This window comes from Scophthalmus maximus, chromosome 20, assembly GCF_022379125.1.
Source record: "Scophthalmus maximus strain ysfricsl-2021 chromosome 20, ASM2237912v1, whole genome shotgun sequence".
NCBI lineage: Eukaryota > Metazoa > Chordata > Actinopteri > Pleuronectiformes > Scophthalmidae > Scophthalmus > Scophthalmus maximus.
Genome location: NC_061534.1, coordinates 13,693,692 through 13,714,850, shown reverse-complemented (window position 1 = coordinate 13,714,850; position 21,159 = coordinate 13,693,692). Strand labels below are relative to the sequence as shown.

Sequence of the window (21,159 nt, the reverse complement as noted above, 5' to 3'; positions counted from 1 at the left end):
AATCCTTTTCCAGCTTCTCCACTTTTCTCGTTCCATTTTTTTTCCGAAAGAGAAATTCTTGCATTCAAATCCATTGACACAGTTTTTCATTAACATGTCCATCTAAACTGGCCTTCACACTAATATTCATAACAGAGAAAGAAAAAAAATACTTTCAATTAAGCCAAGACGTTTGAAGGGGGCGAAGTGGTTTAAAATAATTTTGTATTTGTATCAAGCACCTGATGAATATGTACAGTGCAAAGCATCATATCTCGGCAACTTCCGGAGGCGTTTGATTCGTTGCGGATGACATCAGCTGCGGACTGAGTTTGCGAGAAGAGAAAAAAAAAAGAAAAACCCGGCGCCCTGCTCTCTCCCCGGTTACCGAATATGACACACTGTCTGCTGGTATAAAAGAGCCAGGGCCACTCCTATCAGGGCTCCACTTGTATGTCTGGAGACCACTCCGGTGCTCTGCGGCGAATAAAGGGAGGAGGCTGCTGTCAGAGACACAGAGGGAGCGAGAGGAGAGGATGGCCACACTCGTCGAATCCGCAGATATGGAGACTCTGGGCGGCCAGAGCGTCACCGGCACATCCCCCACAGCCCCCGGCGCCTCGCCGCACTTCAACGACGGCAAATTTTACCTGCTGGTGGTGATCGGGGAGATCGTGACGGAGGACCATCTCAAGTGTGCCATTGCGGACATAGAGAGAGGTAAGACGGGGCCCTGGGGGGCGGGCGGGTGCGTAGGCCACCGAGCACTGAACTTACCGTCTCCATAACAACTTGCACCAGAGATGTTTATCTCAGAGAGTCGAGACGTATAGATTTAAAAAAAAAAAAGCCAAAGCTGTCGATGCACCCGTTCGCCATGTCGAACTTTACGCACGGGATCATGCGATTGACGCACATTTAAATATCATGAAGCGATTCATTTGAGGGGTAATTATTGGGTTGCGATCAAAATTGGAACAGATGTTGTTCATAACATGGATTATTGAACAGCCCCTCCCAGTAGCATCACCATCAGCTGTCTCCAAGAAGTCCCACTCCCCTCATCCTTTCACTCACAGGTCCCCTCCCATGTCTCCTACCCCACTGTGTTTAGGAGCTGTTTAATTCATTGAGATTGTTGTGTCCCCCCCATATCAATATCACTAGGCCCGCTTGTTGTCATCCACTCACGTGGGCCGGGTCCTCTAATAAAGCTGACAGCGGTGATTCAGCAATAAAATCCGGACTATGCGTCAAAAACGCACCGTATCGCATTTCGTTGAGTCCGATGCAGCTGCGTTTTCTCCCGCAGCACCTTCGCCAGGCTTTGAACCGGGCGCGTCAGGCTTTTGTTTCAGGACAGCGAAGAGTCCCACACGTCGACTCATTGTCAGGAGGAGACAATGAGGCTTATAGGTTTCTCGCTCTTTGTGTTGACTGTGTTGAAGAAACAGCGTCTCTCCTCCACTAGGCGGGATGGACGTTGTGTTTTGAGACTGGATATCATTATGATAGCCAAAGAATAATAAATAAAAGTCCCCGTCCATCCTGTGGGGACATGTCTCCATCATCATCACCAGCATCCTCATCATCCCGCATCCAGCTCTCTCATCCCACACCAGCCGGTGGGCGTGGCTCTGTCCGCAGTGCGGTCCCTACGGAAAGCCACAAGGACCGATTTTCAACAGTGAGCAGGGAGGTTTTGAAGAGATGCTCAGCTGCTGTGGAGGAGGCCTGCCTCCCTGGCCTTGGTGCACCGTGTGTGCGTGTGTGTGTGTGTGTGCGTGTGTGGAGATGAGCATCAACAATGGCGCAGTTACAGTGTCGAGTAAAGTCAAGTGCTTTTTAAAATGTAGGCTGAGGGGAAGCCTCTGAAAAGAGAAATATGTTTCTTTCAACTTGTTACACTAATTAAAAAAAAACTCAGATCAACAAAGGTAAAAAAAAAAAGAAGCTTCTATACAGAGATGTCTGTTTTGTTTAAAGGTTTTACTTTACGTTTATAACTAAATTTTTGAATAATCTACCAACCAGTGTTTAACCTGTTGGAGCCATTTTATTTTTGCCTTTCTATTTTGGTAGAGCTGTAGAGTTGTTGTTTTTCAATTTCTCCGCAAGGTTCGTTTAGTTAGAAGCTGCTCTGTTGCTTATCATTGCATATTGTATGATCATGCACAGCAGAAAAGGGTTAGTTTTCTTTTATATATGTATATATATATATATATATATATATATATATATATATATATATATATATATATATATATATATATATATATATTATCTTCTCATCGACATTAGCTTGAAAGTTGAGGACAAAAGTTGATTCTATATTTGTCAACATTACGACATTACTCTGGTCCCTTCAGTAGTTAATTGATCGGACAAAGAAAAACTAAATTTTATCATCTTCGCCATTGTTAATCGATTATTAGTGCATTGGGATGAAATAAAGTATGCGGTTTTATCTCAGAAAAAAAAAATCATCCTCTGTTTTAAGTTCGTTTCTCTCCTGTCACTCTGCAGAGGCCTTCACCAGGCCTCCATCCTGCGTGATAGTGTGTGAGGGGATGATGCCACCATGACTCAGCAGCTTAGTGTGGCCACTTGTGTTTATGACCCGTGGCAAAACACATTAAGGACTATTGATTTCCCACTGTAGATTTTTCTACCTTAAACCAATAACAAGATATACTGTATGTTCACATGTTTTTCAATGAGCTGGAGGTAAAGGATCAGTGAAAGTGGGTGAGGGTGAGACTTTTTCACATAATATGCTAAATCTGTTGCCAGACAGTCTGCTGTCTTTCTTTCTTCTTGCTCTTTTTTTATTTACTCGTCTTTATCTTAATCTATCTTGCAGGGATCCGCTCATGGGACACCAACCTCATTGACTGCAACCTGGACCAGGAACTCAAACTATTTGTCTCTCGACACTCCGCTCGGTTCTCTGCAGACGTCAAAGGTAAAACTGGGAATAAGAGACATTTTCACTGATGATAATGATTAATGCCTTAGTGCGAATAATAATGGCTTCAGTTACTTTGTAAACAAACCCGCAGAGGAGGTGCGGAGGAGGTGCGCAGCATTTTAAGAATACTAGTAAAGCATTAATTTTACTTACAGTTCAAGTATTAATAGCCAAATATACCTAAATTATTCACAGTAAAAGTATAAGCATTATGTGCATAGTGCAGCAGAATTTTGGGGGGGGGGGTTTAAGCACTACTAATAGACATGTGGCCATTTTGTATATAACCAAATCCAGTACACAAAAAATTGTGATGCAGTCTGAACACTGTCATGATGTTAAATTAAAATGTTTAAAATAGTTCTAACAATGTGTGTTTTTTTATATCTGAATATGAAATAAGTTGAACTATCCCGGCTGTTTCTTTCGCTGTAATTGTTGAAGTACATTTTTAGTTCCACATTCAAATTATTTAAAGGGCGTTACGGTTGTCATTGTAAAAAGCTGTCATTGTAAATGTTTTATATGAAAATAATCTGCAAAATATAAATACAAGTAACCTCTGTCAGCAGTATAAAGGAGAATATTTTTCTCTGAAATGTGGTGGAGTAGCATTCATTAGGTAACCGTACACTGTCATATCGCAGTCATCTATAACTTCCCTGTTGTATACTCAGCAGAGGGGCTTTGTTGCTCATCTCTGGATGTGTCCTCTCTCAGCATTTTGTTGCATGGTGCTGTTCAGGCTGTGTCGATCGCAAGGTATAAGGGAGTGGCTCCGTAAAGATGGAACGGATCCAGTGTGTCAGGACATGTGGTCTGTCTGGGCAGTATGGCCTTGACGGTCAGCAGCAGTCAAACCCTCTGCTTGGCTCTGCTCCATATTGGATATGACCAGCAGCATGAATCTATTGTGAACAATAAATGGAGGCACACAACTGCTACTGTAGATGGAATCAGCTGATTTATTTATTTATCAAGCGTCATGCCCGTATCAAATCTCAGAAATGGCCTTGCTGACTTGAAGAACTCTTCAGAGAACGTTGTGTTTTGTCGATTAATCCAAATCGCTGCTCCCTTTTATCCTCAGCTTGTTTGTTCCATTTTCCCATCCTCCATTAATCTCGCTTGGTCTTCGTCCTGTGTGCTGTTGCCTTGCAACCCGGTGTGCGAGATGCACAGTTGATTTGGGAGTAATTAGCAGTGCCGTATCCCCAGTGGCAAGTGTCTGTCTGTGAAAATAAAGAAGGGCGGGGAACAGAGAGGGTGAGGGGACTGACTGGAAGAGAAAGAGGATAAGGGGAAAGGCAAACAAGGGAGCGAAGGAGGGAGGATGATGAGGCAGGAAAAAGAAAAACGTACAGAAGGTACAGTTCTCATTGATGAAATAATGTGTTGAATTACAGTAAACATTAATTCTAATGCCTCAGGCTTTTGCCATTTGTCTTTCTCAAGGGGAGGGTCTTATTGTCTTTTGAACTTTTAATAAACTGCTTTTATGATTTATCCCTCGAAAACTCTTGTGTTTACAAAAGGAAAGTACTGTAAAAAAATTAAAAAGCTGAATCATTTTAAAGACATTTTTGTCATAGACATTTTTTGAAAATAAGCTCATTCATTTTCCTACAAAGAGTTAGACAATAAGATAGATACAATGTTCATATATGGCATTAATCGTTAAAAGTACCTAAAGGTCACGAAATTAGCATATTATCCCATTTGTGTTTAATCTTTACAAAAACAACGTAGGAAAAACTCCTGACAACTGGACTGAGCCGCGCTCGCTGTCTCCCCCTGTTTTTAGCCTTTATTCAAAGCTCACATTGACTGGAAAGATATGAGAGTAGACTTTAGTATTGATCTCCTCATATTATCTAACTCTTGGCAAGAAAGACCGAAAACCAACCCAAATTGTGAAACTATTCCTTTAAATCTGTGAATTTTTTTGCACACGCACAGACACACAAAATCAATCAAACAACAGCAAACAAACCAGCGGGTGGTGCTGCAGTGGAGGAGGGTGAATACAATTATCTGTCTGCTTGTACATGACTTGCCATCCATCACATTATGTTAGTGCACAGGAAGGCTGGATCCCACAATGAAGATGAGGAGGAGGAGGAGGGAGGGAGGGGGAAAAGGGGCAGGACAGGAGACCCCCAGAGTGTCTCTGATGGACATATGATACCTCTGGTTACGCATAGATTTCCCAGCACTCTACCGAAGCCTTAAAGGCGACTGGAGAGTCCAAAAGGCCGTTCCATCCATTCGACCCTTCCTTTTGTGATTTGTGGGGAACAGCACCGCTGCTGTTCTTGATCAATACATCGTGTTTATTATTGTGAATAAATTTGCCAGGGATAGAGATCTTCTTGAAGTTTTCACTGACTGCGAATCAGCAGACTGATCGATTGTTCGTGCATCAGTTCAGTTGCATTTCCCCTCGTATTCGTAGCTGGGAGGAATGGGAAACGGACAGAATGTTGGGAAACGCTATCCTGTAGTGATTATTGTCTTTGTCTCGCGGTGTTTTCATCCGCTTTGACAGGCTAATTCCTAACGAGTTTAAAGCCCAGTGTTATTGATAGGCATCAATACTACGACACACGTGATTGACTGGTCTGTGAATAAGCGGGTCTTTCTGCAGTGGCAGTGCCTTTAGGTCCATATTCTAATATGTTTGAGTATGTATGTGTATTCTAGTTCCCTTTTAAATCCAGTTGTGCGGGGACATGTGACATTGAAAACTGGTTTCAGGGGGCCCCCCATCACTGCTGAAGGTCACCGGGGTCAGTTATTCTGTTGTGGTGGAAAAAGAGTTGACAGGAAGGAGAATAGTGCTGAAAAGAGAAAAATGAAATCCTAAATTGCAGTTTTTTGTATGTTCTTTTCTGCGGTGCAAAAGGAAGGCGTCACTGAATTTAGTTGTTCCATAGATCTATTTTTGGTGCGGGGCCATCCACATTGATGTTCCCCTGTCTGGTTCAGTCTGTGGCAGGCAGGATATCCCAGTCATTCAGCCAGGAGGGGAATGCTCAGCGGTGCATGTCGCATTACCTCGCCTCCCGCTGAGACAGAGCTGCACTGAGCGTTAAGGATTTTTATATCGATCGAGGTAATTGTCAGGGTCAAGCAAGCTCCAGTGCATCTGTCATTTTTCCTGACAGGTTAGGCTAGACACACAGCAATTTGGCAGGTTGATGGTGGCGGTGGTGATGATGATGGTGGCAGCTTTGTTGTGCTTCACCAGTCCATAACGTGTAAGGACTTTTCTGATTCATCACAGAAAAAAGGCCAGTAAGCGGGGCGTTACCCACACAGAGACTCAAGGAAGGAGAAGTTGCTTTTCAATTTCATTGGCAGTTGCAGACACAACTTGTGTACAGTAGCACAAGCAGGATGAACAACTGACGTTCATGATTGATTGTTCTCTCGTTTCACAGAGCACTGAAAACTGTTTGCTCAGTCACTCACTGTAAGCAGAGCTGTGGTAATCGGTTTCAAACTGCTGCGTCTTGAGAGCAAAGCGCAGTGAAGATGGTTTCTACCAATTCAAGTCAATTGTAATTTTGATAATTCTGGAATAAGTCCAACACAGACCTACTTCAAATAGCTAATAAAAGGCTCATGCAAAGAAAGTACAGAAGGACCTGTTACAGAACTATATCCAAAGTATCTAAAGTAATTTTGGTCTTCATCAGTAGAACACAGAAGTAAATCACAAACCATCTGTTTACTTCCTGATTTCATTTGTTTATTTGATGTACAAAAACAAAAAAAGTCAAACATCAAATCTGATATTAAACTGTTATAACTATAGCCTCCATCAATGCAAAAAAACCTGTTTGCCATTATTACTTCTTACAGTATTGTTTTCTCTGTCAATAAGGATGAATTAATAATGACAATCAATGACACCTCCCTTTATTCTTTGGCAACATGCTCACAATGACATTGATGATGGCTCTGGAAGTTAAAAAATTAAAGGATTAATAAAGCGATTCAAAATTGCCAGTCAGGGGGATACGAATGTTTGAATAGAACTTTATATCAGTCCACTCATTAGATGTTAAGACCAAAAATGTCATTCAAGGTGGCGTGAAACAAAAAACCGAGGCATTGCCTAAGTCATTAGGTTTCATCTCCTGGGAATCAAGAATGTGATAAATTTCAAAGCAGCCCATTCAATGGAACGACATCACTGTGCCATGCTGCTATAGCAAAACTAAACTATCATTATTACTGTCTTCTTGCTCAATTGTATTAATTTAAAAGGAATACAAATAGATCCACAGGCTAAATCTCTTTTGAATATAAAATATATTTATTTTATTTTTATTTTAATATATATATCAGCCACTGCTTAGTTCCCTCAGATTTCAGCTACAGTAGCATGTGGTACCTTAACCTTTTAGTCCAGTTACATTCCCTGGTATGTTTGTGATAGCATTATGTAAATGAACCGTAATGTAAGCAAAAAATTAATTTAAAATTTCTTTTAAAAAAGGAAAGCAATAACTATTGTGCCATTTACGTATCTGTCAAGACATTGAATTAATATAAAAGTTCAAACTTAAAGTCACACTAAGAATAATTTTAGCCACAAGACAGGCTCCATAAAACAAATGGAGTGCAACATCTGAACTGCCATAAGGTCCACTAGTGCCTGGGAAATAACTGAACACAGAGTCGTTATTTCTTCTTTCCCCAGACTGTTATAGTGAGACTAACAGTCACATATATAGAAGAAACTTGACTATTAACAGTGAATGAAAGCATGTCTCTGTGTGGAGTGACAGCCCTTTGGGAGGACGCTGCAGGGTTAAGAGCTATATGTGCTCCATGATGAGAATCTGCTATATGAAATATGTATGGCGGAATCAGCGCAGCAGTCAGATAGCTGCTGCAGTATCACGTCTCCGGGGATGATGCCTCTGAAGTTTATATTCCAACACCTCAGTGCCCTGCTCTGAACCTCACGAGGAACATATTCTTGTTTGTCTAATTCACAGCATTCTATTCTTTGCAGCGCATCCTTTGCATTTACCAGAGATAATAGACATACATTAATGAAATGAATCATGCATTCTATCAGTTTGGGAATTCAATGATTCATAAATGACCAGAAGAAGAAAAAAACACAGATTTCAGGCCTGAGTGATTCAAGCCTGCTATGGAGAGTGAATGATGATGCTAAAGATCCTGTGTATATGTCATCAGGTGGGTCAAAGGAAAACTCGTTAACACACACAGAGATCAAAGTCATTATTATGATCAATCATCCAATACCAAAGGCAATTGATTGCTGGTACTTTGGTCCTTTTTGTCCCCATTATAGAAAGACGAGAAATCTGAACTTTACTTACTAAATAATTAAAGTAGAGGTGAAATGATTAGTTGATAAATTGATAAATAATGCATCAGAAAAGTAATCTGCAATCGATTCATATTGAATAATTCAGGAATCTTTCTATGAAAAACTATGAAAAGTTCCCTCATTCCACCTCGTCGAATATGAACATTTGCTGGTTTTCTTATAGGTTGTTATTGTTTTTCCAGGTATGAAACTGTTGAGCAGAATTATCTTTTACTCTTTCTAACATTCTATACACCCAATTAAAATGATAAAATCTTCCAGAATAATTTCTCCCAATTAATGATTTGCATAGTGGAGCACTTAGCAGCTAAAGAGCCATTATTTCCCACGTTGGAGTTGGTAGAGACCAAAGCAGAGTGAATATTGGTCTTACATTTGTAAGGTGGCCAGAAACAGAAAATGTAAATCAATGTATGGCGCGTTTGCAACGCTGTCCTCACTTTGCTGAAAAATCAATTACTGCTGGTTTAAGTTCAGTTGATTGATAAGATTAAGAAAATTATTTTAAAAGAATCAATAAAGAATAATGGAGGAAATCAATGGTTATTTAATTACACTACAATAAGTCGTATTATTGTACCCCAAAATAAAGAGCCATAGAGTTGCTATATGATGTTTTATAAGAATGGGGGATAGAGGAGAAATTAATCATTAAACAGCATTTGATGGCGAGAAGTGGGATTCAGGGTATATTAGACTTCCATATCTAGAGATTCCATCCATCTTAGTGATAAAGAGCGCTGCTCTGCAGAGACCATTAACATTTACACAGCAATAATAGAACTGCCACAACGTCTGAGTTTGATGAATTAGTTGAAACATTTGTTGAGCCCTGGCCCTTATATGAACCAGAGAAGTAAAGGACAGCAGCATGTCCCTCCTGAGCAGACGAGTCAATTCACATGAAACGTGTTTTTGTGGACTAGGGCTGTAACTGACAATTCAATTCATTGCTGATTATTTCCCTGAGCAACCAACTGTTTAGTCTAAAAAATCTGAGAAAACTCTGACTTCTACCCCTCACAGTTCTCTGATCCCCAAGATGTTGTGCTAAACTTCTCTTTTTTGTTCGAACCTAAAGATATTTTTATGTCACTATCCCATTAAACAAAGTTAGAGAAAAAAATCCCAATTACTAAGGAGCTGGAACTGAGAAACGTTCGGCATTTTTGATAAGAAAATAACAAACATTTATTACTATTGAAAACAGTTGCAGATTCATTTTCTGTTAAACTAAATGAATAATCTGCTAATCCTTTTGGCTCTATTAATAACGCAGATATATTGTATTTAGTTTGTGAGAGTGAAATTAGTTTTGGTAGAAGCACCATATCAACAAAATAACTATAGGCATGAAATAAAAATTAATCAAATTTCTTGGTATGATCAAATTATGTGACAATGACTTTTTTTTATAATGTGCAACTATTCATACTATTTTCTATCATCTTGCAGGGCAGAGAATTCTTCACCATAAAAGTAATGTCCTGGAAACGGTGGTACTTATCAACCCGTCTGATGAAGCAGTCAGTACTGAGGTAAAATGAGCTATTGCTGTCTGTGACAATTTATCGTATCATTATATCCTCTTACTTATTTTTACTGTAACTTGGTATACGATCTTATATCTATCAAAGAAGAGTGATTCACAAATTTAAAAAAAACATTTCCAGGACGAAGCAGAAACAGCTTGAAAATGATTAATATTCAATCCAAATAGGAGCAATTAGAAGCTCAAGGGACAATGTCTCATGTACTGCTAGAATAACAAGCACAGCACTTTACCTTCTGCTATTGTAACATTTTATTATATGAAGGAAGAAATATGGGCAGTTGGGAGCACAGATGACTTAAGATTTTCTCCCGGGTCACTGCTCCTTTTCAGTGTTGCCTCCTCCTCTGGTCACGTCTGCCGTCAAACTGTGAATAAATGAGTTCAAACGACCAACAAAGAGGCAAATGCAGGGAGAGAGAGAGAGAGAGATGAAAGGAAATATTGCTGAGTGGTCAGCAAGAGAACAGATGAGCTAATAAGCTTATGGATTTAGGTGATGTGAAACAAGAGATTTTAAAGCTGATTGCTGCAGCAATAAGACTTTGTATGTCCTGTCTCTGTAGACAATCATTTTATCATTTTATAGTATTCCCTCTCTTTCTAAAGTAAGTTTCCAGTTTCTTTTTTGCAAGGGTCGTAAATGTTTTCCTCGTAATTTCTTTCACTTTTTGTCCACCTCCTTTCATCTCAATCATAGAAAACTATAAATACTATTTTTCTCTTTTAATATCCAGGCTCGTTTGATGGTCTCAGACACCTCCAGACACAAGCTTCTGGTTCTCTCAGGGCAATGCTCTGAAAAGACTGGAGAGCTGATTCTTCAGTCTGGATCGTTCTCTTTCTTCAATTTCATTGACATATTCACAGACCAAGAGGTGAGCGAATATGTTAACTATTTTGGTGCATAAAGGGATTCTTTCCAAAGGTTTATGTGCACTCATTGTTGCCATGAAAACACTGATGTTTCATATCATTGGTGAAAATATTACATATTTTGGTTTGTACAATTCTTTTATGGCAAGTTGAATAAATTCAAGAGTGGTTATCTTATTGAAAAGCAACCATTCTAGCATGACAGAATAGACTTAAGATTTACATGCACTGTATTTACACATACTGGAGCTGTGATTGCAGGGAATAATTATTTTTATTTGACTGATGCCAGTATGTTAATAATTAAAAGCCCCTTAATGTTTTTTCTCATGCCTAGATTGGTGAATTGCTCAGCACCATTCACCCAGCAAACAAAGCTTATCTTACACTCTTCTGCCCTGAACAAGGCGACTGGAAAAACTCCAACTTGGACAAACACAACCTGCAGGACTTCATTAACATGAAACTGAACTCCACTCTCATACTCCCTGAAATGGAGGGCCTCTCAGAATTCACTGAGTATTTATCTGAATCAGTAGAGATCCCATCTCCTTTTGACGTATTAGAACCACCAACCTCAGGTGGATTCCTTAAACTCTCCAAACCATGCTGTTACATTTTCCCCGGTGGTCATGGTGACTCTGCTCTCTTTGCTGTGAATGGCTTCAACATGCTCATTAACGGTGGCTCGGACAGGAAGTCATGCTTCTGGAAGCTGGTGAGACATCTGGACCGGGTTGACTCCATCCTCCTGACCCACATCGGTGACGACAACCTCCCAGGCATCAATAGCATGCTGCAGAGGAAGATTGCAGAGGCTGAGGAGGAACAGTCACAGGGTTCAACAGCTAACAGTGACTGGGTGAAGAACATGATTTCTCCAGATATTGGTGTTGTGTTTGTGAATCTTCCTGAAAACCTGGATAACCCCGAACCTAATTACAGAATGCGGAGGAATGTTGAGGAGGCAGGGTTTATGCAGCAGTTTCTCACCAAGCTACATTTGAGGACAGAGCCTTTGCAAAGGCCTGTTGGAAACACTATAGAACCAATAATACTTTTTCAGAAAATGGGCGTTGGAAAGCTTGAGATGTATGTGCTAAATCCATCAAAGAATAGCAAGGAGATGCAGCACTTTATGAAGCAGTGGACAGGTAGTGAAAAAGACACTGCTTCTATTTTGCTGCCAAATGGGAAAGAATCTCAATTCCCTGTCTCTTACTTGACATCTATTTCTACACTTATTGTGTGGCATCCTGCAAATCCCTCAGATAAGGTTGTGCGTGTTCTCTTTCCTGGAAATGCCACCCAGCATCACATCTTTGATGGTTTAGAAAAGCTAAAGCACTTGGACTTCTTGAAGCAGCCAGTTGTCACTCAAAAAGAGATGTCTTCTAATATGCCTTCAACCCCAACACTCAAGCAAGCTAAGATGAAACACAGAACAGACAGCAAAGAGAGCTTAAAGTCTACTCCAAAGCCATCACCAAGCAAGAGCTTCAGGAAGGATTCAAAGGAGGAAGCACCAGAAAAGGTAAAGAGAGACGCCGACTCCACTCATGAAAAAACACAAAAGATAGAGAAAAAAGAAAAGGTCCCACTGAAAAAGGAAAAGGCAAAGGCACCTGAGAAAGAATCAAAAGCAAAGTCAGAGCAAACAGCGCAAAACGAAACTCCTGAAAAGAAGAAGTCTGAAATAAAACCCAAAGCTGAAAAGGAGAAGACTATTAAGAAGGAGACCAAAATGCCTGTGGAAAAGAAAAAGGAGGTTAAAAAAGAAATAGCTAAGAAAGATGATATTCACAAACAAGAAAGTAAGAAGGATGAGAAAGTAAAGAAAGAGGAGGCAAAGAAAGTTACAAGAAGGGATATCAGAAAAGACTCACCTATGAAGGAGAAGAAGGAGGAAAAGAAAGATATCAAAAGGCCCCTAAAAAAGACAGCTGAAGAAAAAAATCTAGCACCAAAACCAAAGCCCATGAAAAAAGATGATGCCTCAAATAAAAATGCAGGAATACCTTCAAAGTTAAAAGAGAGAGGAAAGCCAAAGGTTACAAAGAAAGATGCAAAGGTGGATGGTGGTAAACTTGCAGCTAGTGCTGCTGCTGTTGCAGAGGTAGAAGTAGAAAGATCTCTGATGTCCTCACCAGAGGACCTCACCAAGGACTTTGAGGAGCTCAAAGCTGAAGAGTTGACGGAAGATGATGCGACAGTGCAACAAAATCAGGAAAAAGCGGCTGTGATGATCCACAGTGAAGAAATTATCCAGACCAAAGAGTCACCCGAGGCCTTAGAGTCTGTGGACGAGGGTATAACCACAACAGAGGCTGAAGGAGACAGTGGAGTTACCCCAGATGAACAGGTTTTTAAGGTAAAACTCAACGGAAGTGCAAGTGAGAAGTTTGAAGATGAGGGTACTGTGATGGAGGAGACATCTGAAGGAGCAGATTATGAAGAGAAGGGGGAGATAGAGGAAGTCTATGAACCACAGAGATTGGAATTAGATAAAGATAAACTTGCTCTCAGTGACGATGAACATCAAGACAAACATGATGATGTCAAACCAGGGGACAGTGTTGAAGATAATGATGATGTGATGAATAAAAATGTACAGGAACAGCTCAGAAGTGAAAGACAAACAGAGAAACAGCATCTGTGTGTATCAGCCTCACCCAAAGTGTCCTCGCCTGTTTCTCCAGCTGCATCTATCCATGATGAAATGCTTCCAGTTGGCTTTGAGAGTTCAACAGCCTCAGATGATGAGAACCTAGATGAAGCCCCAGAGGATTACACTGTCACCTCTGGCTACACTCAGTCCACCATTGAGATCTCCAGTGTGCCTACTCCCATGGATGAGATGTTGACTCCCAGGGACATTATGAGCGATGAAATCACCAATGATGAGACTGAATCTCCTCCACAGGATGGTGACAGGTTTGCGAACTCAGCGCCTGGAGAGTATCGGAAGAAGATTTCTCCACCTCAGGATTTGCCAGGATCAGATCGTTCACAGAGTGACGCCACAGAAGGCCAGGACTACAACCACTCTGCTTCCACAATATCTCCACCTTCATCAATTGAAGAAGATAAATTCTACAAGGACTTAAGCACTGTAGGGAAAGCAGAGCAGTATGACACAGCTCAAGAATCATGTGAGAAGTATGATGCAGATCCACCGAGACTCAGTTCAACCTCTACAACAGCACCTCTTGTTCGTTCTCCCTCAGTGGACCGCAAGGATATATTTGATTCTCCATCAATTTTTGCTGTTCCAATAGAGCTGTCCACCACAATGTCAGGGTACACCAGAGCAATGGCAGATTCCTCCATTAGCCCAGATGACAAGACACTGGAAGGAGCAAACTCGCCTCAGTCCTCTGGTCACACACCTTACTATCAGTCACCAGTAGACGAAAAAGCAGCAAGTCTACCAACTGTTTCAGATGACAAAATGCAGGGTCCAATTATTGTGGAGCTCATAAGTGATAAAGAGGATTCCTCCAACAGAGTTACCCCAGAGCCCAATGAGCCAGAACAAGAACGTTTCTCCCCTGTAGAGAAGGCAATGTCCTTTCCAAAAACCCCATCTCCAGCTGAACCTGATTCCCCAACAAAGAAGGAAAAGTCACCCTTTGATGTAGATTATAAGGAAATTGGAGAAAACAGCCATTCAGTCTTGTCCTCAGCACCAATGATCAAACATGAAATAGACACCAATCCATTTACAACTTTCAAAGAAGAGAGTAAAATGTCGATTTCAGAGGGCACCACATCAGACAAGTCAGAAACCCCTCTGGAAGAAGCAGTAGCAGAAGATACATTCTCACATTTAGCGTCAGCATCAACTGCCTCCCTGGCCACCAGCTCCTTGCCAGAGCCAACCACCGACTCTCCTTCCCTTCATGCTGAGGTAGGCTCTCCTCATTCCACAGAAGTAGATGACTCGCTGTCTGTCTCTGTGGTTCAGACCCCAACCACCTTCCATGAGGCTGAGGGATCCCCTTCTAAAGAAGATAGCCCAAGGCCCATGTCCATCTCCCCAGACATCTCACCAAAGACAAAAAGCAGAACACAGATGCAGGACACAAAATCCCCTGAGCACTCTAGCATGTCAATAGAGTTTGGCCAGGACTCCCCTGACCACTCCTTAGCACTGGACTTTAGTAAGCAATCCCCAGAGCACCCATCTGTGGGAGGCAGCTCACGTGCTACAGAGAATGGCCCAACTGAGGTTGATTACAGCCCCTCAGAGGGAACAGATATTACACCACCAGGATATACTGGTCCTGCAGTGGAGAAGCCTTTGCTTTTTGAAGAGAGTGATGTCCGTGCCGCTTCTGCAACCCCATCAGATGCATCTCAGTCCACACCCTCTGTTGCAACCCCATGCCTAATGACTGAGATGCCACATGCCGTGGCTGAACAGACAGATCAGTCTCCAGTCACACCCAAAGCATCCTCTCTCACACAGTCTCCTTGTTCCAATGAGCAGTCTCCAGTACTAGGAGGTCCCTCGGCTAAAGACAATAAGAGCTCAATTTCGCCATCTGTGGAGGGCATTTCTAATAAATCTGACACACTGCAGAAATACGACAAGTCACCTTCACCTCCCAAAGCCACTTCTCCCTTATCATCTTTTGCCTTCTCAAAAGAGGAGACGTTTATCCCAGAAAAGGAGACAAATCCCTTTAAAGGTGAGGATTCTACAGTCAAAGCTAAATCCCCTGTGAGTTCCAAAGTTCCTTCCCCATCTTATCTACCGCTCTCCTCTGACCCGTACAATTATAATTCTGCCTGTGGGTCCAGGGACCCAGACACCACCAAGAGGAGCCCTTGTGCTCCATCTAAGACAGATGTTGACCTCTGCCTAGTCACTTCATGTGAGTACCGTCACCCCAAGACAGAGCTATCTCCATCTTTTATCAACCCTAACCCTCTGGAATACTTCATCAATGAAGAGAACGCCTTGGCTGAGGAGAAGCCTCTTGCCAAGTTAGGAGGAGGTCCCCCACCCCCAGAGGATAAGCTTTCCACCAAGCAGTGTGAGGAGACCCCACCAACATCCATCAGTGAATCGGCCCCCTCCCAGACAGATTCAGATGTTCCACCAGGAACAGAGGAGTGCCCCTCTATTACAGCAGATGCTAACATTGACTCTGAAGATGATTCTGAGACTTTACCTACCGACAGAACCCTGACCTACAGGCATGCCGATCCTCCTCCAGTGGTTTTCAGGGACTCTGCTCCATCCTCGGGCCACCATGATGTCTGTATGGTGGACCCAGAGGCCCTCAAGGCTGAAGAAAACCTCCACAATGCTAACATAGATGAAAAGGCCAAGAAGAAAAAACTCACAAAAAAGACCTCATCACCAGCCAGGAAAAGTGGTCTATCAAAAGTCAAGGACACAAAGACTGCCTCTCCAAAGAAAACTGTTGGAGAAGGAAAAGATGCCAAAAATGCAACAAATACCTCTGCATCCCGAGGTGTGAAAAGTGCTACGTCAGGTAGGTACAATGTAATCATTGTCATCATATATCACATTTTTTACTAACTATATTTTATTCTTTACTTAATAGGTATATTTTTGCCTTTTTCAGGTACTGGCAGTGGAAAAGCATCAGGTGGGGCAGCTCTGCCCAACTGTCCTCCCATGTACATGGATTTGGTTTACATCCCCAATCACTGCAGTGCCAAGAATGTGGATGCTGAGTTCTTTAAGCGGGTGCGCTCCTCTTATTATGTTGTCAGTGGCAATGATCAGACAGCCCAGGAGCCCAGTAGGCCTGTCCTTGATGCTCTGCTAGAAGGAAAGGCCCAGTGGGGAAGCAATACACAGGTAGGTTTTGAGTATTAATCTGACAGTTATACAGTATGTAGTAATTTAATACTGTGGATAATATGCTCTACATACAGTACATGTGGAGTCCTTGAACACGAAGGATATTTGTTTTGCTTGGCATGAAGTTTGTGAAGTTGTTAATGCCTTGATTATTTTGAATTAGTATCTTCATTCCAGGGGCCATGTTTGGATTTATACAAATTATATTCAATAGATAACTTCATTTTAACCTAATTTTGCTGGTTTTGTTTGACTGATTATTTGGACCTCACTACATTAATCTGGGATAGAATGGAGTAAATTGCAGGGGTTAACTGGGAAAAATAATTTAGACAGACCAGCCTCAAATTATTTTCCTGCAATTGATCAAACAGATCTTCATAAATAACTTTAATTGTTTTCATTTCTTTGTAAAAAAAAAAAAAAAAAAGCCCCACCATAAATGCCAACCTCTGCATGCAAATATAAAAAAAAAATCTTCACAGCTAACAAAAAGTCATACACAAGCTACCACTGCCATGTGATGTGATTTAACATGATATGATGTTACCTAACATTCAGGTATAAGGGAAGAAGCTGAAAGATTTTTAAAAAAAAACGTTGAAAGGATGAGTGCGTACTGGAGCTCAGATACCTTCCTCCTCTCTAATGTCAGGTCACTCTGATTCCAACCCATGACACTGATGTGATGAGGGAGTGGTACCAGGAGACCCACGACAAGCAGCAGGAGCTGAACATCATGGTCCTCGCCAGCAGCAGCACTGTCGTCATGCAGGATGAGTCCTTCCCGGCTTGTAAGATAGAGATGTAGGCCTGTACCACAAGAGATCTGTGGATCAGGCCTAGTGACTGACAATGAAGTGGATCATTATTTGTAGGAGAAAACAAATAAATGTAGCATAAAACCTAAGCAGACACTTAAACACTTACAGTATATGCTTAAGTGAAACTTCTTGTGCCCTAAACCATGAAAAATAAATATCTGAAATAAGGAATAACACTGATAGAAATTAGCTTTTGCTCCATGCAAAGGACAATGATTACTATAAAGTAATACACCCTTGACATCCTCAAGGTGTTATCTGGTCTTTAGGAATAAATGGATTATACTGGGAGGAAATAAGAAAGAGAAAAAAACAGCCATGCCAGGTTTGTCCATAGTGCTTACTCAAGTACAGCTTAAGTAATGTTGTTGTTGTTTATGTTCTGACTTTATTCTGCATCCTCAGATCAAAACGTATGTGAGCTTTCAATTAATTCAACACCTGTTTATGAACAAACATCGCTGCATATGTTATATTCTTAAATAATGGCTGTTATCCACACCAAAGGGTGAAACAGTATGTTTTCTTTTACTGCCTTAGGGAGTCAAAATGAATGTACAAGAACTGGTGTAACTAGCAGAAAAGCAGAAACTCTACATGACAGGTAATCCTTAAAGGACTGTTAAATGGACACATGGTTCAATGATGGTTGATATAAATTAACAGCATTAATATGATGCCTGACTTCATATTGATCACCAGTGAGATGTGCGTGAAACTGTTTATGTTTTGAAGTCTACTGAGTTGTATTTGATTTTTTTATTGGGCTTCGTCTGCCTGGTTTCTTTTTCTGCTAATGATGTATGAATATTAATTTATTCTTTGAAATTTAAGTTAATGTGCGTGATTGTCCAGATAGCCTTTTACACTGTGCAACATACAGTTGCCTCAGATTGATCTCTCCCTTAACTTTGTCACAGCTGTATAATCCTATAATTTTCCACAATGTTAAGGCTTTGTAGATGAGAGAGTCTTTTATTTCAGAGTGGCTGTTTTATTTGGTGAAAATCAAAACTTATTTCTATTGCGCTTTTTTTAGGTCATCGTTGCGCTATGGGGGAGCTAGCCTTTTCCCAATGTAAAGCTGGTCAAGCAGGATATTTTCATAAACCTCAAAATGTCTTGTTTTTCTAAAGCATTGTACTATAATTATAGATAGCTTTGTGGCCAAATGGTTGAAAGAGGTGCATGAGTTAAGATATATTAGGATTTTTCTCTTCTTTTGATGTTTTTTTTTCTCAGACTTGCATTAAGACCAACAGGGCTATGCCAAATGTGAGGAGCATTTTTATGATTTTTGCAAGTTTGTGCCATGACATTGTATAGCACAGTAAGTTAAGCAGTTGCCTATGGCATTGTATCACTATAAAATTTCATTCTGGGTGCAGCACAGTTTAGATTTTCAGGTTAATGTGAGCATAATAGGCGGCTGAAAACTTCTTGGGGCTATAGAGTTTCTCCTCTGTGGCCAGGATGTAAGGGCAACAGCTTCCAGTAGAGGCAAAGCCTTGAGAGGGGCAGCACACCGTGATGAGAGTGAGTGACTTGTGTGTCTTAGAGGAAAGTATGTAAAACAAAAAACTAGACACTTTAAACACAAACGCGACACAAACCAAACTAACTGTACTGAGGCCATAGATCAACTCTGTCTGGCCAGCTTCTGGATACATTTTCGACAAATGGACACAGAAATGACTACAGGCTTTGGTACTTTGGGTTATTCAATCAACTAACCAAACTCACCAGATATTTCTGATATGATGTCATGTGTTTATAATACCACTATAGACTACTCCTCTGCAGGGGGTTGTCAAACCAACATCATTCTGTCAATCAACAGCAAACCAACAAACACTGAACCGACATTTCTCTTGAACTGACTTTTCTCTTTTCTCAGACTTCTTTCTCTACACTTCCTCTATTCCTATCTCTGTCTATTAATCTCTGCCTTTTTCTCCCTATCTTTCTCTTGGGGGAGAACTTTAGTAATGTTTGTCTGCAGCTGTGTGGTATATCTGTCTTGTGATCATGCATCCTCTCCACACTCTTCCCAAACTCCTATAAACCCTATGGCAATTAGTGAGTATTCCTTAGTGCTTTCTGATATTTGTGTGCAATATTTCCTCTTCCCATATGGCAAATCTGATGTAAGACGAGCTACTACTAAAGGACAAACATTCAAAGACAACCACAATAAAATCTGATGTGAACAATAAGGACTTTTGTCTCTCTTCTATAAACAATGTATAGAGCCCAATCTGTGATATTATATACAAAAGCAGTGTGTTTTCTTAATGTAATAATGGAAAAAAAATAATGCAGCATTGCTTTTACAAATAGCTTGTAAATGTTATGGGGCAATAGAAAGATATAGATGCTTCAGTCTGGACTAAAGTGGTTGACCAGCCAACTGACCTTGTCATTCTCCCAGCCACTCCCCTATTCTGGCTATAAATATTTTATACAGACTCAATACTCGTCCCCTGTCTCCAATATTTTTAATCTAGTACATGATCAAACGGTTTTTAGTAGTCACTGAATCAACTAAGTCTACTAAGTATGTTTACTTTGTGTCAAAATTAGTGAGCTCACCTGTCTTATTAACACATAAATCCATTTACAATATTATAATGAACTGGGGAATGCAGTTCAAACGCTATATGGATTATTGGTGCTAATTACACACACACACACACACACACACACACACACACACACACACACACACACCAAACTGGCTACAAACACACTCCTCTACGATAATGATAGAGAACAGAACAGTGGCTGCCAAGTCAATGTCGTTCATGTGCTCACAGATGATTGGCTGCAAGTGTCGAAGTGGCCGAGGGGAAGTCATAATTCTGCTGGGACATGCTGTGGACAGAGACAAGTCAAACTGCAGTTTAAATGGGTTTCTTGATTAATCCCTGTGGTTAATTTGTCCTCTGCATTTTACCCCAGATATTCAGATGTACTCCGCAGCCGACCCAATAATAGTACTTTTATCATAATTCCTTACATGCATATCCTTTGTTGTGCGTACCCACATTAAGCACCTGCAATGGCCTAACATAACAGCTGCAGTAAGCAGGACTGAACACAGAACCATGCAGTGAAGCGGCAGTGCTAAGCCTCCGCTGCTGCTTAAAATGCAAGTACTACAAAAAACAACGATTTGATTAATATGTCCAGCAAATTAAAAGATCTAAAAGGATATCTAAAATATATGGATATGAGGAAAAATAATAATTGATGGCATATTGTGCTCCTCCAATATGAAGTCCTCAGAAGGGCGTCTCAGATCAGACGCCCCAGAGACACTGACTGAGAGAGCAGAGCATGTACGGCACAGAGCAGGATGAGAGGACATGTCTGCACATTTCAGCATCCTTTTGTTGTACAGTGGGGGACCACAAGTCCACGCCTTTAATGTCTCCCAGCAAGTGAACACTCAGCTGGTGAACCGGACTCTGAGAGTGTACTGCCTGCTAGTATCTGGAAATCTTTCATATTTCTTTCCATATAATGTAAATTTATCATACACAAGCTATGCAAATGAGGGAGCAATCCGAACCCGACAGGCAGCCACAGGCGTTTGCAATTTAGTAGAAAATTGTTGCTGAGTGAATAGGCATGCATATAAATGAATGGCATACTTCTTGCAAAAGATGGAAGCCAACCTATTTAATTGTCTTTCAAGGACAGTGCCTTTATAACCGTGGCACACTGGCTGACACA

The 21,159-nt window shown here is 41.0% G+C and overlaps 1 protein-coding gene across 2 annotated transcripts; it reads left to right on the top strand.

Annotated features, from left to right (window-relative positions):
* The first annotated feature begins 316 nt into the window (after nt 1-316).
* map1b (microtubule-associated protein 1B) lies at nt 317-19,637 on the top strand. Of its 2 annotated transcripts, XM_035608719.2 has the most exons (7): nt 317-699; nt 2,843-2,944; nt 9,783-9,865; nt 10,617-10,757; nt 11,093-16,262; nt 16,356-16,594; nt 17,253-19,637. In XM_035608719.2, the coding sequence occupies exons 1-7, from the start codon at nt 516-518 to the stop codon at nt 17,406-17,408; spliced, it is 6,075 nt and encodes a 2,024-aa protein (XP_035464612.2). In that variant the 5' UTR covers nt 317-515; the 3' UTR covers nt 17,409-19,637. The 2 variants fall into 2 exon arrangements, with proteins under 2 accessions (XP_035464612.2, XP_047185529.1); XM_047329573.1 differs by lacking the exons at nt 317-699; nt 2,843-2,944 and adding an exon at nt 8,300-8,509.
* The last annotated feature ends 1,522 nt before the right edge of the window (nt 19,638-21,159 follow it).

What these genes read in the sequence shown, in the direction of transcription:
- map1b (XM_035608719.2), top strand. Translation starts at nt 516, where the DNA reads ATGGCCACACTCGTCGAATCCGCAGATATGGAGACTCTGGGCGGCCAG. An exon ending in GTTCTCTGCAGACGTCAAAG is followed by an intron (nt 2,945 to 9,782) that starts GTAAAACTGGGA and finishes ATCATCTTGCAG; the next exon opens with GGCAGAGAATTCTTCACCAT. An exon ending in ATGAAGCAGTCAGTACTGAG is followed by an intron (nt 9,866 to 10,616) that starts GTAAAATGAGCT and finishes TTTAATATCCAG; the next exon opens with GCTCGTTTGATGGTCTCAGA.